Source organism: Equus asinus, chromosome 14 (genome assembly GCF_041296235.1).
Source record: "Equus asinus isolate D_3611 breed Donkey chromosome 14, EquAss-T2T_v2, whole genome shotgun sequence".
Classification (NCBI taxonomy): domain Eukaryota; kingdom Metazoa; phylum Chordata; class Mammalia; order Perissodactyla; family Equidae; genus Equus; species Equus asinus.
In genome coordinates, this window is record NC_091803.1 from 22,990,980 (window position 1) to 23,006,143 (window position 15,164).

The window sequence follows — 15,164 nt, forward strand, 5'->3', positions numbered from 1 at the left end:
GATAGTGGGTGTGCTGGAAACTGAGTTCAACCACATGGGCAATCAATCAATCAACCATACCTACATAATGAGGCCTCAAAAAAACTCTGCACATGGAAGCTCAAGTGAACTTCCCAGGTTGGCAATACTCCGTGTGTACTGTCACCCATGAATGCTGGGAGGGTAACTCGTCCAGAGGACAACAAATGAATGGTCCCAGATGCTTGCTGCTCTATGGATCTCTTCCTCTGGCTGATTTTCTGTACCCTTTCCCAGCAACGAACTGCAACTGTGAAAATGACAGCTTTCAATAAGTTCTGTGAATCTTTCTAGCAAATTACTGGTTTTTAGGAACCCCTCAAACCTGCAGTTGGTGTCAGAAGTGAAAGCAGTCTTGGGCACAGTCGTTTGTCTAACTCCAGGCAGACAGAAAGAAATGGCTCACAGGAAAAACACACTCAATCTCACTCAAAATTGAAGAAATGCAAATTAAAATCAGGTTATTATTTTTCACCTTTCAGGTTGGCAAGATTTAAAAGACTGATAACACCTGGAGGGTAGCAAGGGTATCAAGAAATAGGCATTCTGTACTATACAAAGAAATAAAAATGTTTTCAACTTTTTACAGGGCAATTTGGAATTATCTATCAAAATTATGACATTCCTTTTGATCCAGAAACTTCATTTTATGAATTTATTCTTGAGATAAATTGACATCAGCCACAAAAAATATAAGAACAAGAGTCTTCATTATAGAAATTAGAAAAAACCTAAATGTAAATCAACAAGAGTCAAATAATTATGGAGTACTACATAAACATTAAAATGAATTAGGTAGATCTATATGACAGGACTAGAACACTGCCACGTTAAATGAAAAAAAGCAGTATGTAGGTTTAGAGTACACACCAAAATCTAGGTGTGTCTGTAAAGGCAGTAAAGTACCTAGAAGAATAATGCCAAACTGTAAAACACGGTTACCTGTTAAAAGTAGATTCTGGAAGAACAGGGACAGGGAATCGTATTCTTTGAATTTTTTAAACGTATGTAAAAAGGGTATTAAATGAAAACTCCAAAGAAAGGGTCAGATCAAGTTATAAATTTTCAAAGGAAATATCTAAGAACTAGTTTAACAACTTTAAAAATGCCTCCCTCACATCAAGGATATGAAAGGGCAGAAAGTATGGAGATAAGAGGATTTGTGAGGATTTTGGAGAATATTGGTAAGGAATTTTAAGTTCCCTCTCTGCCTTGACGGAGAGACGCTGGCGGGTGGGTGCCTGTCTCTCACCTCAGGCCCAAGGAGAGAGACATCGACAGGGCCTCTCAAAGAAGCTGCTATGTATCCCCTGTGCTCAGAGAGCATCACAGACTGGTTTATGATTCCTGCCAAGGAAATTCAGAGAGCAAAAGGACTGACTAGTTGCTTTAGTAAGTGAGCACTGCTGCTAGGTAGGAATCAGCCTGTCCTCCTAGAATAGAGAACTCAGGAAGGTTCTCTTGGGAGCAGGGTGGGGGTGGGGGGATCTCAGATCCTGACCAGTTGGGCAACTATCAAGGAGAACAGCTGACAGACCTCAAAAGAGAGCAAGCCAGAGGTACAGGGCTCAGAGGAAAAAGTAAGTGACCATGAGAAGCACACTTCTCAGAGTACACTGGCTCAGTGCAAGGGACCAGGCTGGGAGACAGGCTTGGACAATGTCTCCAAAGTAGTGATGAAAATGCTGCCTGGAAGAGTCAATTTTAAACACCTGAGGAGGAGAGAGAGCACAAAGTCATGTCATCACAGTGCCAAGGAAGAACTTTCCCACTATCTCTCCTGCCTCCCCCATCCCTTCCCAAAACCCTAAGAAGATCCAAAGTAGTAGCTAGCAAATAGGCCAGAAAGTAGACAATAAAGAAGGGAGAAGGTTCACTTCTGAATTAAATCAGGAACTTTGACTTAGTTTATTTAATATTACTTGAGATTACATTGGACATTCTATTGCCTAATTATGACTTTGCGTCTTGGGCCAGCCCAGAGGCATAGCGGTAAGTTCGCATGCTCTACTTCAGCAGCCCAAGGTTCGCCAGTTTGGATCCCAGGCATGGACCTATGCACCGCTCTTCAAGTCATGCTGTAGCAGGCATCCCACATATTAAATAGAGGAACATGGGCAAGGATGTTAGCTCAGGGCCAATCTTCCTCAGCAAAAAGAGGATGATTAGCAGCAGATGTTAGCTCATGGCTAATCTTCCTCAAAGAAAAAAAAAAGACTTTTGTCTTAAAGTACATACAACACTTTATTACCAAAAATGACCAGAAAAGTCATACAGTCTGCCAGAGTTTTCACCCCAAGATGGGGGAAGGTTCTCCCTCCTGCACGGTTGAAAGGGACATTAAACTCAAAATAAAGCAGCTTCAGGGGCTGGCCTGGTGGCATACTGGTTAAGTTTGCACACTCCTCTTCAGAGGTCCAGGGTTCACAGGTTCGACTCCCAGGTGTAGACCTAGCACCACTCATCAAACTGGTTCTATACAGGCTACACCAGTATTTATTACTTTTAAAAGACTGTTCTCTAAGATTTCTAAATAAAGTTATAAAGACTATCTGAGAATATAACAAACATTTTTGTAGTAAAATAGAAATTTAGGTGCATATGAAACAAAATTTAAATAAATATTCCAAACTCTAAATTCTAAATTCAAATTCTAAATACTAATAGTGATTTTTCTGGGGAAATTTATCAGCAGTTTTTTGCCCTTTCTCTATTTTCTAAACTCTCGTTGTTACAGGTATGTTAATTTACAGTGAAAAAATTTTTAACCAGGCAAGTTAAATAAACGTTAAATTTGTTTCCTTAAATTACCACTTGTTATAATATGGGGCCACACAGAGTAAAATTACAGGGTCCTCATGTTTTATGCAACGCATAGTTCTTACAACCTCATATAATTCAAAACTAGTCAGTCACCAACTAGTCTTATCAAAAATGGGAGATATTCTCATATGGTAATATCATAATTTAAAATTCAGTTGATACTAGTCTTTTGTTTTCGGGTCATAGAAAGTAGTTCCCCCCATACTTTTTATTTCAAATTCTCAGAAAAGTTGAAAGGTATAATGAAGACCCATATTCCCTTCACCTAGATTCACCACTTTTGCTTGACCATTATCTATCAATCCATCCACACACATATTTATAAAATACACACATGCATAAATAAAATTTTGGTGAACCACTTCAAAGTATGTTGCAGACACCATGACACTTCACCCTTAAAATACTGCAGAATTCACCTCCCAAAAAAAGGAGATGATGCTATAGAACTATAATACTATTATTATAATGAAGAAAATGAACAAAAATCCAATATCTAAATAAAAATCCCTTTCAAATATCCTCAAATGTCCAGACAATGGCCTTTTCTCTTAGATTCAAGACAAAAGCTTATATAATGAGTTTGGTAATGTTTCATTAGTCTTTTTAAATTTTAGAACAGTTCCCACCCCGTGTTTTATTGTTGTTGTTATTGTTTATGACATGGACCTTTTAAAGAGCCTGGCCATTTGTCTCACAGTGCCCCAAATTCTGGATTTGTCTGATTGTTTCCCCATGATTAGATTTGGGTTAAACATTTTTCACAAAAAACTACATACATGATGTTACATACGTCTTGCTATATGTGCTTATGTGATCAGGAGGCACATAAGATCAAGCTTTAATACAAACGATCAGGCTAAATTTGATTGTTTGGTATAGGTGGGAATCACCTAATCGCTCCATTTGTAAAGGGTACATTTTCCCCTTTGTAATTAGTAAATAATCTGTGGGATATTTTTTTTTCCACTGATTTATTTGACACATCTAAGTGGTTTAGACTCTGGGATGATATTTAGAGACTATACAAATATCTGTTTCCAAAATTTCACCCAACCCCTGCATGAATCAATTATGACACTGGGGATTGCAAACAGGCAATTTTCTAATTTTTATCATACCTTCTATATTTATTATCTGGAACTCTCCCATAAAGATTTTCTCCTGTGCCTCTCCTTTATTTGAATAGCACAAGGATTGATTTTTTTTAATTTGATGTAATACAATCCATTATGTTCATTAGATAATCATTATGTTCCTTTTTGATGCTCACATTGTCCCAAATTTGGCATGCAGGAAACTGTTCAAGCTTGTTCTTATATCCTTTTGACCTGTCTCCATTAGTCATTGAAGACCTACTTGCTCAACAAGATGTTCCAGATCCATCTGTCACTCTCCCTTCCGGAAGCCTGGAATGGTTCAACCATTTCTCCAAGGAGCCATGGTTCCTTTTGCAGGGAATGATATTTAGAAAACAAGATCTGAGTTCTCACTATGCTTGTTTCTAGGTCTATGGCATAATAAAAAATATATCTGGTCTTTAAACCCAGTTCCTGGCACAGAGCTTCAAAAACCTCAGCATTTCCTAAATGACAGAAATATCTTTGTTATGCTAATGAGGTGACCCACAGGGACCTCTAGAGAGCTTCAGGATGGGGGCTGGTCACTAGAAAGAGCAACCACATAACGCAACTCTGGGCCAGCTGGGTCTCTAGGGAGGGGAGAGCAGAAGGGAAGTTGGGTGGAGATTGAATCCATTCCCGTGGCCAATCAGCTAATCCAACATTCCTCCATAATGAAGAGTCAATAAAAATTCTAGATACTAAAGCTCAGGAGAGCTTCCTAGTTGATGAACACATTGATGTGGTGGGAGGGTGATGTGCCCAGATTCCACAAGAGAGGGCGCAGAAACTCTGGGTCTCTTCCCTATCCCCCCACTCCCAGACCTTGCCCTATGTGCCTTTTCCATTTGGTTGTTTCTACTTCGTATCCTTTCTAATAAAACTATAATCGTAAGTATGGTGCTTTCAGTCAGTTCTGAGTCAGTCTAGCAAATTATCAAACTTGAGGGGGTCATGAGAACCCTCACATTGATAACCAGTTGATCAGAAGTGCAGGTGGCCACCAAGACTTACAGTTGCCACCTGAAGCAGGGGCAGTCCTGGGCAGGAATACACCCAAACCTATGGAGTCTGTCAGAACTGAATTGAATCGTAGGTCACTTCAATTGAACTGGGTGTTAGTTGGTGTCAGAACATGAAAGGTCCTTTCCGTGAACACAGCTACAAAATATTGTTCATACACACACACAAAGTATAAATTTGCAAATATAACATGACAATAAATATACATTTTTTTAAATCTTAAGTTCATATCAGCCTCCAATTCAAATCCCATACCACCTGGCAAACACATTAATGCAAATGGATCCAGCTTATTTTTCACAGTTGCACAACAATATTACATTGTATGGACATATCATGCTTTTTTCAACCAGCATCCAACAGCTGTTTGCTAGATATGCTGCGAGGCATAACCTTGTGCAGATGCTGTTCTGTGTTTGTAAAGATGTATCTTCAAGGTAAATTCACACAAGAGGGCCTGCTGGATCATGGGTAAATGCATGTGAGTTTGGTAAAGACTGCCAAAAGCCCCTCCATACAGGTTATACTATTCTGGACTCCCACCAGCAAGGTGTGAATGCCTGTTTCCCCACAGCCTCTCAATTGTGTATGCTGTCCAACTTTTGAACTTTTGCTATTTAGACAGGTGAGAAATGTATGTCAGTGTAGTCTTAATTTACATGACCTTTATTATGATGGAATTTGAGCATTTTTCAATATATTTAGTCTATTTGTACAGCTTTTTCTGAGAGTTGACTATTGATGTTTTGCTGATTTTTCCTTTAGGGTTTGGGTCTTTTTTTTTCTTTCAAGAATAGAAAAATTAACCCCTTCTTTCTGATATAAGAGGGAAATATTTTTCCTCACTTTATCACTTGTCTTTTGATTTTGCTTATGGCCATGCAAATCTTTTTTAAAAATCATTGATAAATTTAATTTTATTGCTTCTAGATTTTGAATCATATAGACAACCTTTCTCCAAGTTATAAAATAATGCATCTAGTCCTATTATATACATATATATTTTTTCAACATTTAGACCTCTGACCCAGTTGAAGTTCATTCTGATGTATGTATAATGTACAGAGCCAATTTTATCTCTTCACAAGTAGCTATCCAGTTGTCAAAATCATTTATCTTAAAAGTCTATTTTCCCCCCAGGGAAAAGAGAGGTCACCTTTACCATATATGAAATTCCCACATATTCTTAGGTCTAGTTCTGAAATTTTATTCTGCTGCACCCATCAGGAGCCAGTACCACAGTTTTAATTACAGATGCCTTGTAGTAAGTTTCAATATCTAGTAGGGCTAGTGTTTCTCATTACTACTTTTGCCAAAAGTTTCTTAACTATTCTTGCACGTTTACTTTTCCACATGAATCACCCAGTCTAGCTCCAGAAAAAAAAACTCTTACTGGAACTTTTAATGGGATTGCATCAAATTTATGTATTAACTTAAAAGAACTGACATCTTTACAACACTGAGTCACCATATCTAAAAACAACAGACATCTTTCCATTTAGTCAAGGCACTTTTATATCTTTCAGGAATGTCTGAAAGTTTTCCTCACGTTGATTTAGGATATTTACTTTTAAATTTATTCCTAGGTACTTATTTGTTTCTTCTGTGGCTGTTATAAATGGGGTCTTTTCTTCCACTATAGCTTCTAACTGATTATTGTTTGGAAATATAAAGGCTATTGACTTTTTACCTTACTATATCCTGCTACCTTACTGAATTCTTTGAGTTTCTGTTAATTTTATCATTGATTTTCCTGGATTTTTCCATAGTTTTACTTCTTTTGTTTCTAAGACTGTATGCAATTGATACATTTTTCGTTTAGGATATTCTCATTTCCCAAAACTCACACATAAGTTAAGGCTATATATTTTTATATTATGGTATGTAGTATAGTATTTCAATTTTAGATCCTTGGACTCTGCATAAAATCCAACTGCACTGTACATTTTCACATTCATCTAGTCAGTGAGACAATGACAACCCCAGACTAACCTTTCTTAGATTCCTAGGGCCTCCACCTACACTGATCTCAACACTGAGATCAAGCTGCCACACCCCTAAGCCCAACAGCACTAGGTCTGTACGACAGGGTAGCAACTTTACATAAGAGCACCACTTGGAACCTCAACACTAGTCAATTTTATCGTGCTGTTCACCCCGCCATCATCAGCCACAACTCTGCAGGAAATCCCTCTACTCATCTACCCTTTCCTCAGTTCTTGTCCTAAAATCTTCTGCCTATCCTTCTACAAGTTCATTTTCACAGGGCTAAGAAGGAAGATTTTCACAAAGGTCATGTAAAAATGGCAAAAAAATAAATAAATAAAACTCTCAAGACAGGAGGCAAAGAAACAAAACTGTCTAGTTATGAGCTCAGATGGATTACACACCAATACAGAATGCTAGATGTTAGCCAACTGCAGGATCCAAGTTCACTATTACCCAGAATTACAGTACCTTTTCTTTCTTCACATGATTCATAATTTTGCCAAGGTCCTCAACATCAACAACAGAACTTAGACTCTGATGGTCCTCAGTACTAGACTCTTCCTCGCTGGTGCTCGCAAAGGGCTCTTCCTCCTGGAACATCAATGTCCAGAAATACATTGTTCAAAGTAGTAAACCATCCAATACTCCCTCCCAAATCATGAGTTCACTGCATGGATTTGAGATATTTTAGGCTACAGGTCAGCAAACTATGGCCCACAGTGCAAATCCAGCCAGCCTCAAGTCAAATCTAAGGGTGACCATCATTTACACATTATCTATAGCTACTTTCTTGATACAATGGCAGCAATGATAACTGCAACAGAAACCATATGACCCACCATATCACCATATGAAAATATTTAAACTAGCTGGCCCTGTACAGAAGTTTCCTGACATCTGTTTTAGACAAAGAACAAACCAGACTTAAGTGAGGAATTAAATATGCGAATGAGGAAGAGGAAGGAATCAAGCATGGCTGTTGGGTTTCTTTTTTAAGTAATTGAGATGGTGGTGTTGTTTACTAAGATGAGAAAGAGCTAGAGAGAAACAGACTGGGAGAATGGAAATGAGGAGCTCCATTTTGAATTTGTGAAGTATGAGACGTCTTACACCTCCAAGTAGAGATTTTAAAAAGGAGCCGCATATATGAGAACAAAATTGAGGGTAGACCTTAGAGCTGGAAATACAAACATACGAATAAGTGGTACATAGACAGTATTTAAAGCCATGAATTTAGATAAGATCCTCCAGGAAGAAAGTTATCAACAAAAAAAAGAACATAGCACCAAGCCTTGAATCACTCCAACACGTACAGGTTAGATAAAGGAAGAGGATCCCAAGTAAAAAAGGAAGAAAACCATAAGAATGATGTCACGAAAGTCAAAAAATAAGAGTTTCTCAAAGAAGAAGTCAGTGGGGCTGGCTCCATGGCCAAGTAGTTAACTTCACAGGCTCTGCTTCGGTGGCCCAGGGTTTCACCAGTTCGGATTCTGGGCACGGACATGGCACTACTCATCGGCCATGCTGAGGCAGCATTCCACACAGCATAACCAGAGGCACTCACAATTAGAATATACATACAACTATGTACTGGGAGACTTTGGGGAGAAGAAAAAAGAAAAACAAAGGAGATTGGCAACAGATGTTAGCTCAGGTGCCAATCTTTAAAAAAAACAAAAAAAGGAGGAGTCAGCAATGTCAAATGCTGTTGAGAGGTCAAGTAAAATGAAGACAGAAATATCCACAGGGCTTGACAACATGAAGTCCCTTGGACCTGGAAAAAAGCAGACGCAGTGGGGTAAAAGCCAAACTGGAGTGGGTGAGAGTTAACTGGGACTTCTGCTCACAGCTGCAGGGTGGATTACATTGAACAACTCTACTGTAGAAAAGAACTAAAAATTAATAACAATATTTTAAAAGCATAATTTTAAATGTACCACTAAGTTAGCAAAAATGTAAGGAATCCAAAGAGAAAAAATATGAACTAAAAAGAGAATCCTAGGAGGTAAGTGAGAAATGGAGCTGAGAGGATCTGCTGAACTCTGGAGAAAATATTTTGAGAGCTGGACAGGACAAGGGAAGAGCAGGTAAAGTCAAGGAAACAACACTAGGAGAGTCTAACACAGAAGACCAGAGTCAAAGCTGGGACCCCACAAGGCTGCATCCTTGGTATAAAAGTAAACTAGAAATAAATGATCTGTACAAGAGTAGAAAGTAAGAAAGACAGGCAGAGAATTTGGGGGAAAGAACAGAGCCAAAGACAGATAATCAGAAGGATTTTATCCAGAGGTTCTAAGGTTTCTGGGAGGGGTGGAGAAGGAGGATTATATAATACAAATTCAGAACCAAATTAAACTGGGGTTCCCAAAAGCAACACTCTAACTAAAAGACAATGGATCAGTGTGTTCAATTTTCTGAAAGAAAATTACTCTCATCTAGAATTCTATACTCAAGCTGAAGCATTAATCAACTGTGAAGGTTGGATAAAGACATGCAGATACAAAAAGTCTGAAAACTTACTTCCAAAACACCCTTTCTCAGAGAGCTACTAGAGAAGGTGCTCCAAAAAACAAGTCAATCAAGAAACAAGATATGAGATACTGGAATCAGGGAATCCAACCCAGGAAGCTAATGAAAGGAAGGCTGTGCATCACAGTGGATGGAAGACACAGGACTTCAGCTGTACCAAGGCTTGGAGGGAAGCCACACCAATTTGGAGCAGAAGAAGAAGACTCACAGAAGACTTCAAGAAATCAATAAAAACTACAGAATACTGAAAAACAATTTTCACTTCTGCTGGAGTTTTAGAATGAATTAGTGATACAGAGAAATCAAAGCAGATGCAGTAATTATCTTAAGGGAAATAAATGTATAAAAATGAAAACATAACAATATAGTACATGGCACAGATGTCAATATGTACATAGCCACAATAATGAAACAATGAATAATGGTCTAACCAGAAAGTCTGACACAACTATACAAGAAAACGAAAGGAAGGGAAATGATATTGCCTCTCAGTCTACGTGTGTGTGTGTGGTTTTGAAATAAAAAAAAAAAAAATCAAGAAACATCAGGAAGGCCCTATTATTTAGGAATATAGAGGTAAATGTCTCATGAAAAAGGTAAAAGATTTAAAAGTGGTTGCCTTGGGAAAATAAGAATTAGATAGAAGGAGGCAAGGAAGTACAGTTTTTAATTATAAGTCTAGAAGTACTATCTGAAATTTAAAACATACAAGTGTTACTTTTGATTTAAAAATAAAATTTTAACTTAAATTTTTTAAATGTTAAGAACTAAGAGTGATATCAGCAAAAACGGCAGAGTAAGTAACTCCAAGGGCCTGTTCCCCCATAGAAACACCTAAAATTAAGCAAAAACCAACAGATTCAACTTTGTCAGAACTCTGGAAATTAGTCAATGGTTGACAACAACCAATAAAACACTGAATCAAGAAAAAGAAACTTAAAAATGGAGTTCAAGGAAATTTTGCAAAACACCAGCTGAACACAAGCCAAAGAAACATACCTCAGAAACCACACGTGACAGAAGATACAGTCTTTATAAAAACAGTTTTAAAAAGTTACTAAACAGGGGCCAGCCTGGTGGTGTAGTAGTTAAGTTTGCCTGCTCTGCTTTGGCAGCCCAGGGTTTGCAGGTTCAGATCCCGGGTGCAGACCTAGCACTATTTGTCAAACCACGTTGTGGCAGCATCCCACATAAAGTAGAGGGAGGGTGGCACAGACGTTAGCTCAATGACAATCTTCCTCAAGCAAAAAGAGGAGGATTGGCAACAGATGTTAGCCTAGGACCAATCTTCCTCACACACACACACACACACACACACACACATTACTAAACAAATAAACAATTACAACCCACAGCAAACTACAAAAACAAACCTTGAAGAGGGGAAAGAATCTGATTTCCAGAGTTAACACATTACAATATTCAAAATATGCAGTTTTCAACAAAACATTATGAACCACTCAAAGAAAGAAAAAGGTATGGCCTATTCACAGGAAAAATTAACAGAAACTGCTCCTGAGAAACACAGATTTTAGATTTACCCAATAAAGACTTTAACTCAAGTGTCTTACACATGCTCAAAGAGCTAAAGAAAACCATGGACAAAGTGCTAAAGGAAACCAAGAGAACAATGTCTCAACAAACAGAGAATGTCAACACAGAAATAGAAATTATAAAAACAAAACACAAAGAAATTCTTGAACTGAAAAGTATAACTCAACAAAAATTTCACTGGTGGCTTTCAATAGTAGATTTGATCAGGCAGAAGAATCAGCAAACATGAAGACAGATTGGTTGAAATTGTCCAGTCTGAAAAATGAACAGAGCCTAAGAGCATAGATCATCATCAAGCATACAAATATACACAAAAGCGGAGTTCCAAATGGAGAGGAAAGAAATAACAAAAACAATTTGAAGAAATAATGGCTGAAAACTTCCCAAATTGATAAAAGACATGACTCTATATAGGTCGACAAAATCAATGAACTCCAAGGATAAACTCAAAGAGAACCAAACCAAGACACATTATAATCAAACTGTCAAGACAATGACAAAGAGAGAATCTTGAAAGTACCAAGACAGAGGCAACTCTTCACATACAACGGCTCCTCAATAAGATTAACAGCTGATTTGTCATCAAGAAACCAAGAGGCTGCGAGGCAGTGGAATGGCATATTTAAACCACTGTAGGGGGAAAAAACCAACTAAGAATTCTATATCCAGCAAAATCATCCTTCAGAATTGAAGGAGAACTAAAGGCTCTCTCAGACAAACAAAAACTGAGAAGTTCACTACCAGTAGACCAGCCCTAGAAATGCTAGAGAGAGTCCTTCAAGCAGAAATGAAAAAGACATCTGACAGTGATTCAAAGCTATACAAAGAAATAAAGAACATAGGCAAAGGTAATTACACAGGTAAATACAAAAGCCAGCATTATTGTATTTTTGGTTTGTAATTCCTCTTTTTCCCCCCCATATGACTAAAAGACAAATGCACAAAACAACTAACTGTAAATCCATGTTAATGGGCACTTAATGTATAAAGCTATATAATTTGTGACAAGAACAACAGAAAGAGGAAAGGATAAAGATGAATAGGAGCAAAGTTTTTGTATATTAAGGTAACATTAATTCAAATAGAGTGGTATAATTAAAGAGGTTAACTGCAATTCCCAGGGTAACTACCAAAAAATAACTTCAAATGTACAGAAACAGAAATGAGAAAAGAATCAAAACGGTACACCACAAAAAAATCCATTAAACACAAAAGGCAGTAATGGAGAAACTGAGGACCAAAAAGATGTAAGATATATAGACTGCACATTAAAATGACAGAAGTGCTTCCTTATCAGTAATTACTTTAAATGAAAATAGATTAAACTCTCCAATTAAAAGGCAGAGACAGGTGGAATAAATAAAAAAAAAAAAGCAGGAACCAACTCGATGCTGTCTACAAGAGACTCACTTTAGATCCAAAGATACAAACAAGTTAAAAGTCAAATGACAGAAAAAGATATTCCATGCAAATAGCAACCAAAAATGAGTTGGGGTAGCTATACTAACAGCAGAGAAAACAGACTTTAAGTAAAAACTTGTTACAAGAGACAAAAGACATTATATATTGACAAAAGCACTAATCCATCAAGAAAATATAACAATTATAAACATACTGCACCTAACAGACATATGCACCTAACAAAACATGTGAAACAAAAACTGACAGAACTTAAGGGAGAAAAGGTTATACAACAATAGTTGGAAACTTCAATACCTTACTTTCAATAATGGAGAGAACAACTAGATAGAAGATCAATAATGAAACAGATGGCTGGAATGACACTATAAACCAATTAGACCTAACAGAGACATAAAACATTTCACCCGAAAACAGGAAATTACACATTTTTCTCAAGTGTACATAAAACATTCTCCAGGACAGACCATATGTTAGGCCACAAAACAAGTCTTAGTAAATTTAAAGATTAAAATCATCCAAAATATCTTCTCTGACCACTGTGGAATTCAATAGCATCTAAAGAAATAAAATACCTAAGAAAAAATATAACCAAGGAGGTGAAATATTTGTATTCTGAAAATCCAAAATACCACTAAAAGAAATTGCTGAAAGACCACCTAAATAAATGGGAAGATATCACAAGTTCATGGACTGGAAAACTTAGTATTGCTAAGATGACAATACTATCCAAGCAATCTACAGACTCAAAGCAACCCCTATCACAATTCCAACAATTTCTTTTGCAGAAATGGAAAAACCAATCTTCAAGTTCATATTGAATTGCAAGGCACCCCAAATAGCCAAAAGAATATTGAGAAAGAACAAAGTTGGAGGACTCACTTCCTGACTTCAAAACCTAACCACAAAGCTACAGTGTAGTACTGGCCTAAGGAGAGACACACAGATCAATGGAGTAGAACTGAGAGTCCAGAAATAAACCCACACATCTAGGGACAATGAATTCTGACAAGGATGCTAAGTTCATTCAATGGGGAAAGAACACCCACTTTGATAAATGCTGCTGGGACAACTGGATATACACGTCAAAGAATTAAACTGGACCCTTACCTCATACCATACACAAGGACCTTTACCTCACACCATACACAAAAATTAACTCAAAATGGATCAAAGATCCAAACATAAGAACTAAAACTATAAAATTCTTAGAACATAGGAGTAAATCTTCATTACCTTGGATTTAGCAATGGGTTCATATATATGACCCCAATAGCATGAGCAACAAAAGAAAATATAGCTAAGTTTGACTTCATAGAAATTAAAAACTTTAGTGTATCAAAGGACATGATCGAGAAAGTAAAAGAAAACCAGTATGAGGGGAAATATTTGCAAGTTATACACCTGAGAAGGGTCTACTCTCTAGGATAAAATAAACAACTCTTACTACTCAACAACAAGAGAAACAATCCAATTTAAAAAATGGGGAAAGGACTTGAATAGACATTTCCCCAAAGAAGATATACAGATGGCAATAAACACATGAAAAGATCATTAGTCATTAAATGGAAATGCAAATCAAAACCAGAAGGAGACACCACACTCACTAGGATGTCTATAATTTAAAAATAAAGAAACAGAAAATATGAAGTGTTGGCAAGGACGTAGAGACACTGGAACCTTGTACATGGCTGGTGGGAATGTAAAATGGTGCAGCCACTGTGGAAAACAGTTTGGTGCTTCCTCGAAAAGTTAAACATAGAATTACCACATGACTCAGTAATTCCACTCCTAGGTATATACCCAAAAGAACAGAAAAGAGTTACTCAAACAAATACTTGTCCTTGAATGTCACAGCAGCACTAATCACAACAGCCAAAAGGTGGAAACAACCAAAATTTCAATTGGTAGATAAATAAATCAACAAAATGTGGTATATCCATATAACAGAATATTATTCAGCCTCAAAAATGAATGAAGTACTGATAAATGCTACAACATGGATGAACCTCAAAAACATCATGCTAAGTGATAAAAGCCAGACACAAAAGATACATATTGTATTGTAAGATCACATATTGTAAAGATTCCATTTATATAAAATACCCAGCATAAGTAAATCTATAGAGACAGAAAGCAAACTGGAGAGCGTCAGGGGTAGGGGAAGGGGAGTAGAGTGACTGCTCAGTGGTAAGGGGTTTTCTCTTGAGGCAATGAGAAGGTATTGGAACTTGATAGAGGCAGTGATTGCACAAAACTGTGTGTGTGCTAAATACCACCGGATTGCATACTCTAAAATGGTTAATTTTATGTTATATGAATTTTACCTCAATTAAGAAAAGGTTTAAAAACACGTTAAGAGCCAAGTGGAGGGAAGATAAGGGAATGTAAGCGAAAAGACTGGCTACAAAAGAGAAGAGAAAAATTAAACTAGCTGAAAAATAGAACCAAGTAAAGATTTATTTTTTGTTTGCCTTTTTGGGTTTGTTTAAACACAGGTGATTCCAGATCACGTTTATATATGTGTGGGAATAATCTAGTAGAGAGGGAAAGATTAACAATGCAGGAGAGAGGCAATAAACAAAGGAAAAAAAGTCCCTGATTCCAGAGCATGCAGATCCAGAGAGTGGTCTTTTGACCTGAAAATGAGAGAAGACACTTGGTCTTCTGTGACAGAAAAGATGAAAA

At 37.1% G+C, this 15,164-nt stretch overlaps 1 protein-coding gene across 11 annotated transcripts in view; it reads right to left on the minus strand.

The window, feature by feature from the left end:
- The window catches only part of LOC106831846 (S-adenosyl-L-methionine-dependent tRNA 4-demethylwyosine synthase TYW1), a 213,488-nt gene that overhangs the window by 184,102 nt on the left and 14,222 nt on the right, over positions 1–15,164 (minus strand). For all 11 annotated transcript variants that reach the window (XR_011494170.1, XM_014842270.3, XM_044746296.2 and 8 more), the window contains exon 7: positions 7,443–7,565. Coding sequence is in view for 10 of the 11 variants with exons in the window: in XM_014842270.3 (XP_014697756.3) it covers positions 7,443–7,565 (123 nt within the window). In the remaining variant the exon portion in view is untranslated. The remainder of the gene's footprint in view (positions 1–7,442; positions 7,566–15,164) is intronic.